Here is a 7073-nt window from a genome sequence, read left to right on the forward strand (position 1 = left end):
TGATGCCGTAAGCCTAAGAGCTTTCTTATTTTCCTCAAATGTTGTGTAAAATCAGTACCTTTGTGTCAATGACTCGCTACGCTCGGGATTCAATTAAATATTTCTTCACTTCTTTCAGATTCTATCAACGACCTCGCCGTAGTTATATGTCTAATAAGTTACGACACAATCTGCAACGGTGCAACCTATTTCAAATGGGATCGTACTTTCTTTTACTTACCGATTGGTTGCGAAAGCCAACCTTTTGGCCCTTTTGATAGCGTTTATACTTGGTTCTTACCTTTTGGCGCTTTTACACTTTATTCGCTTCTGCCCGGTATCCGGTATTTCGGCTGCAATGATGATAATGATGGGCGAAAACTAAACTATGATTTGCATTAAACAATTATAACATTTATATATGTCGAAAATCGAAATGTAGTTGAAAAATAAAGTTATAATATAATTTAAATAATTTCGTAATAGACCCTATATACGAATAAAATAAATGATATACAGACGTTTTAAATTAATGCACATTGTACCTACGGATGTAGGTCAGCGCAAAGAGTAAGTAACTAGAGTAGTAACTAGACTTTTCCGCCACCAAAAGTACGTTCAGTATAAAACTGAAAAGGTAAGAAAGTAACAGCTACTTTAACGTTTATTGTGGTAATAATTATAAAATACTTACTGAGGTAAAGCGCTCATTATAAGACAGTGAAGAAGACTGTCAATTTGTAATGTGTTTTTATTTGGTTCTTATGTTTGCAATAAGACAGACAAATTAGTTTTTGCTGCGAGTGAGTGCGGTTTGAGTTGAGTCCTGAGGGGAGGGAGCGAAAGAATCGAAAGATCCTGAATAAAATTTAAGTTTTGCAATAGACAAACATAAAACAAAGTGGAATACTTTTTAAAGGCTATACTTTTTTTTACTATATTTCCAAAGACAATGTTTGGCGGGAAACATAGTATGGCAAGCCATTAGCGTCAGTAGAATCAAGTGGTGATTTTTTGGCGCCATTTTCTACTACTAAACTTGAATACGTAGGTACGAATGTTTTTTTTTATCAAATTAAAATCAATTTTATGATAAGTAGGTAAGTATGTAGGTACCTCAAGGACAAGTTAACGTAACTAAAAAAATACTTTAACCGCTGATTTAAACGTATACTATTTTTTCATCACACTGGCACACTAAATGTGCTATTGCACGCAGGCGTAGCGTGAGTTATACGTAGAAAAATCGTTCTCCCTAGGGAGTTAAGAAATTTCTAGTACTGTAACTACTGTATTGAATTCTTTTTTACCTTTTCGCATATTTTTTATAATGCAAGTGTGATGAAAAACATTGTGTGTAACTCGGGAAGTATGAATATTACTAATTTGAGTCTTTAAATCGCTCTGGCAAGCCGTCGCGATTGAACTTACTCGTACCGTTAGTAATATTCAACTTCCTCCCCTTGTTGCACAATGTACTATTATCAATTATCATTTCATTTATTTAGTACTAGGTGGTACCACTGGTACCAGGAATTTGTCGTTACCTAACTATTTCGTCTCTATATTTTTCTCATTTTTCTACCGAAGGCTTGACATACAGTGTGTCCTTAAAATCAACAACAACTGTCACAGCCAATTTTCTCCAAAAATTAAAGATATTTTAATTATATTGTGTTCACAGAACACCCCACTAGAAGCCAAATGCAAGCGATATTGTTCGAGACGCAAATCACCAATCCTTGCGGGGTGAGGCGGGCGCGCACGGTGCTGCCATTGGTCGTTTCAAATAATGGCGCGCCTTTATGATTAGCAGTAGGGATGGGAATGGGACATGTCTATTATAGACAATGGTACCGGTACCAGTACTGTGGTGAATTTGTTTTGCAACAAATTATAATATTATAATTAAATTATAATAAGGCCTAGTTACCCTTCGGGTTGGAAGGTCAGATGGCAGTCGCTTTCATAAAACTAGTGCCTACGCCAAATCTTGGTAGTAGTTTCCAAAGCGGACCCCAGGCTCCCATGAGCCGTGGCGAATGCCGATGCCGGGATAACGCAAGGAGGATGATAATTGTGATAGCATCTCAATAAAAATCATTCTAGTAACTAATAACTAAACTGTGCATTTTTACTTACGTTTACTAAGTTAAATAACCAACTAAATATTCTAAACTAATCAATGAACTAAATACCACTACAGACTCTACAGATTCTAGATAATTATTCACTATTACAAATCTGCTTTCTTTTATATTTCATAAAATGGTAGCACATGGTACGAACGGCAGTACGAAGTTCCCGCAACAGACATAAACTAACATGGCCCCATGCCTAGTCGTTTACGTGAAAGGGATAGCATATCACATTGTTAACTCGGTAAAGAGGGATGGACGCGCCTCGGCGCCGCTCAGCACAACCATATTGACCAGTATAAATGAACTCCGCGGACAATAAACAATATTCAACAAAATAATTAATTTGACTTAACTGTGGAATGTTGTTCCATCTTTTTTACATGTAGAAGTGTTAGAAGACTTGCCACACCACTTTATGCTGTAAGAGACCATTGTTTGCAACCAAAATTGATTATTTAAGATTTTTTCCCGAGCGGACACGGACACTGTTAGCGGGTCGTATACTTGGGCGCTACTGATCGGTGTCGCACGCGTTCAAACTTTTATAAACCTGATTTGTCGTATGCTTGGTGACCGCGAGTCGCCCTGTAAGGGCCATCTTGTTGTATTGATCTGTGATTGTGTTACATATCAAATGAAAAGCTTATTTTAAGCATTTCAAAAATATTTTTTTCAACATTTTTCATCATCAAACAAACAAAAACTGAACTTCCTTCCTTGTGTTTTTTAGTGACAATGACAAGATTAGCTTGACCAATGACCGTCTATAGTAAGTATGACATCAGTTGAGAATTTTTTACCCGTTACCCGTCAGTTTTCTCGAGCCATTATCTTTATAATTGCAAATAACATTACCTACTTTTAAGAATTCCAGTATGTTGGTCAAAACGTGTACCCATTTATTCACTCAGTAAATCATTGCAGGTAACTATAATATTATAAATGAACAGCCTGTATATTGCTGTATACTGGCTCAAATATCTGGTAGCCAGGCCAAAAAAAAAAGATCTTGCGTCATTTGTCAACCTGACACTGACAGTATCAGGTGTCATGTCCTGATACAAATTTCACAAACCTAGAATTTGCAGTGGTTTCTTGAGTTTTTGGTTATTATTTCGATAAATAATTGTATTTGTTTTGAGAATTTTAGCTGTGAACGGGCACCGAATCTCGGTGATTGTTCACAGTAAAAATTCTTTTAGTTTTAACTGAACTGTGCCCATATCATGAATTTCATTGTATATGCTCCCTATCCTTTGATATATTTACAGTGACGTGTTCATTTTAGGGACCCTAATCTGGAACAAGAAATGTGTTAAATTATACAGAGTGGTAATATTCCGATTTATTTAACTTTTGTTTTTATGAATTAAACTGTGATGCGCAATGAGGCCTAGTGACCCACATTGATTTGTTAGAAATGGGTCTACATGAATCCACTTGGATTTCTTTATTGCATTTCAAATTTTTATTTTCAATGATATTATAACACCACAAGCAGTATGCTGATTGACATTTTCCTCAACCTATGGTTTTCAGGAATGTTTTTTTTTTTCTATAAATGGATCCACAACTTTTGTTTGGAAGTAGATTAAGATTTATAAATAAGACAATTGAAATATTCAAACTATCCAATCATAATTTATTCATGTCTATTTAAAAATAATGAAAGAAGTATTTTAAATTAAAAATACAGTATAAAAATATACAGTATAGTTGTGAAATTAGAGAGCTCAAAATTAAATCAAGATGCTGCTATAGTACTAACAGTCCGAACATCCGAACTCCACAATTCATTTTGTTTGGATAAAGTACAGTACCATAAATATGTGCACACTACCTTAATGAATGGGCTACAAGGTGGTCTTTACATGTTTATGGCACCATGTGTCAATATTAACATCTTGATACTTTCTTTACTTTTATTTGGAATATTTTGCCATTCGAAATTCATGCTATGTGCACGGTTGGAAAACAAAAATGGATGAGTATTTATCAAGTGTTCAAATTCCATTTCATTTTATCTGAGATGAGACCTTTTCATGCTTTGCATTTGAGCTAACATTATTTGTGTTTTTTCTAGCCAAGAATGCAAATGCCATCTGTTGACTGACAAATAAAACAAACCATGGATGGTAGAGTTAAATGAACATCATGGATGTGAATGGACAAACTAGACACATATTAATGGATATGTGAAGATGACAATACATCTTCATAATAACCTACCAACATAATTATTGAATCATGTTGACCCTGAGACAACAGATGTCCACAGGGAGGGAAATGTAATCACTGATATAGTTTCACCTACTTATTACTGCAAATTATCAACTTCATGAGAGTTAACTTTACAAACTATTGGCACCATTCTTAACACATTAACTTTCATGAAAGTGACACAGACTATGCTTGCAAATAAATATTTTAACTAAAAAAGGATATTTTATTAGTTGATATCAATACATTAGTCATGTTGTCATGTTTTATTTACTTAACATTCAATTACATTTGGGTATATCTTTACAGATTTCCAGCAAGTCTTCAATCCTGAAATTTCAGAGAATTTACAAAATTTTCAGTTAAGTAATAGTTGACATCATGGCTCACCGGAATGACGACAGCCGCAAGGGAAAATCCATTGAGACTTTTAGAAATGAAGAAGTCAAAAACACGAAACATAAGAAAAGACATACAGGTTGCCATTCCAAAATGAAAGACTTTCTTGAGTCAAGGACACCTCCACTCCCGGCCAGCATGCCCACAATGGACGAACTCATAAAACAAAGAGAAATATTACAAGAAGAATTGGACAAAATATCAAAAAATACCGCAGAATATTCTATAATGAATAAATCTAGATCATATCACAAGAAACCAAGAAACACTGAAAATTTTAAACCTCATAAAAAACGTAAAAGCGAAAGTTATGACAGTGACTTGAAGGATGAAGGAAAAAAGCAACGTAAGCTTGTTGATAGTCCCCCTCATTTTATTGATGAGAACTCGGAAGACGAGGAAAATATCATAGAAATTAGAAGAAGACAACGGAAACAACTACTAGAAAAACTAAAATTAACACATGAAGATCATGCCGACAAAGTAGCTCAAAATATTATTTCATGTCATAAAACTTTCGCTGATAATAATAAAAGTGATCAAACTACCATAAAACCAGTTATTCAAAATACAGATAGTAAAAAATCAACTGACATGTTTGCAGATACGAATAAAGCATCAACTGACATGTTTGCCGATTTAGAAACATTTACACCTGATTATGTGCCTGCTGGTGTAACCAAAGACAACAACAACGATAATCCTCAGCTGACAGAAAACTGGGACGACCCTGATGGCTATTATAATATTAGAATTGGTGATGTGCTGCACAACAGATATACTATCAAAGATACTTATGGACAGGGCGTTTTTGCGAACGTAGTGCGCGCTCAAGACAATACTGCTCCAAATAATGACGTAGCCGTAAAGATAACAAGAAATAACGATCTCATGAGAAAGACTGCTCTAAAAGAGATTGCCCTCTTAAAAGAAGTTAACGATGCGGACCCCGAGGATAAAAATCACTGCGTAAAGCTGTTGCGACATTTCGTGCACAAAAGTCACTTGTGTCTAGTGTTAGAGCCTCTTCACATGGACATGCGCGGCATTATTAAGAAGTACGGCAGACACGGATTAAACTTGAAAGCATTGGTGAGCTACAGCAGGCAGCTTCTCCTAGCGATCAGACATCTAAAAAAGCTTGGTATCATCCACGCCGATATAAAACCAGATAATATATTAGTAAACGAGAAGAAAAACACGTTAAAGCTGTGTGATTTCGGGTCGGCGGGTAAAGTTGACGATGCGGAGCCCACGCCTTATCTGGTGTCCAGGTTTTACAGAGCCCCGGAAATCATTTTAGGTCTACCTTACTCGCACGGAGTTGACATGTGGTCCACCGCGTGCACGATTTACGAAATGGCGGTAGGAAAAATACTCTTCACGGGAGGTTCGAATAACAAAATGTTGAAATGCTTTATGGACGTTAAAGGCAAAATACCAAACAAAATGGCGAGAAAAGGCAAATTTAAAGATCAGCATTTTAACTACAACCATAATTTCTTACTTCACAAGAAAGATGAAGTTACTGGCAGAGAAAAAGTAGTAGAATATAGCAACATTAAAGTAACTCGAGATTTGGGGAAAGAACTAGGAAGATCGATAAATGATGACAGGAAAGTTACTCATCTTAGAGAATTGTTAGACAAAATGCTTGTCTTGGACTCTGCGCTAAGGATATCCCCCACAGATGCCTTAAAACATATATTTATTAGAGAACAAGTGGAAAAATAATTTAAACAAAAAAAATGGAATAAATGCAGTAATTTAATTTAACAAAACATGTGATTTCATTTTATTTCTAGACAAGGCGAAAAAGATAGTATAGGAGAGGTGTACAGCAGTGGCGTGGGAAAATTTTCGTTGATAAAGCCGGAGTGGCGTGGGAAAATTTTCGTTGATAAAGCCGGAGGGGTTTTCGGGATCTGTTTTGTATGGACTTCTACAGATACTTTAGAATTTTAGGGAATCGAGTTGTATCGACGCCCCGCCACTGGTGTACAGTCTAACGAGAAATGTCGTGCCGTAATTCGACTGCTGGTGTAAGTAGTAGATGGCGCTGTACCACAAACCAGCGCCGTAGGTACAGCTTGGCAAAAAAAAAAAAGAGTAGAAATGGATGTAATTTATTTATTTACCTTACTTTCTTCACACAAGTGTCACAATAGTTGCAACAAGCAAAACGGTTTACATAGATGGTGGCGCCCCTATTATTTCCTACCCTTTTTTTGCCAGGCTGTCGCGCCATATATTTCTGCTGTAAATTGTGCAAAGTGGGGAATTATAGGATAAATCGCCAATACTTTGTACCTACTAAAAATGAACTCTTACCCA

The 7073-nt window shown here is 35.9% G+C and overlaps 1 protein-coding gene across 6 annotated transcripts; it reads left to right on the forward strand.

The window, feature by feature from the left end:
* Positions 1-3162: 3162 nt before the first annotated feature.
* Positions 3163-6512, forward strand: LOC125234830 (serine/threonine-protein kinase PRP4 homolog). Of its 6 annotated transcripts, none has more exons than XM_048141239.1 (3): positions 3174-3452; positions 4204-4408; positions 4650-6512. In XM_048141239.1, the coding sequence occupies exon 3, from the start codon at positions 4722-4724 to the stop codon at positions 6471-6473; it is 1752 nt and encodes a 583-aa protein (XP_047997196.1). In that variant the 5' UTR covers positions 3174-3452; positions 4204-4408; positions 4650-4721; the 3' UTR covers positions 6474-6512. The 6 variants fall into 6 exon arrangements, with proteins under 6 accessions (XP_047997202.1, XP_047997196.1, XP_047997200.1 ...); XM_048141243.1 differs by lacking the exon at positions 4204-4408 and having other exon boundaries at positions 3185-3226; positions 3409-3452; XM_048141242.1 differs by lacking the exon at positions 4204-4408 and having other exon boundaries at positions 3186-3226; positions 3392-3452.
* The last annotated feature ends 561 nt before the right edge of the window (positions 6513-7073 follow it).

This window comes from Leguminivora glycinivorella, chromosome 16 (assembly GCF_023078275.1).
Source record: "Leguminivora glycinivorella isolate SPB_JAAS2020 chromosome 16, LegGlyc_1.1, whole genome shotgun sequence".
NCBI classification, from domain to species: Eukaryota; Metazoa; Arthropoda; class Insecta; order Lepidoptera; family Tortricidae; genus Leguminivora; species Leguminivora glycinivorella.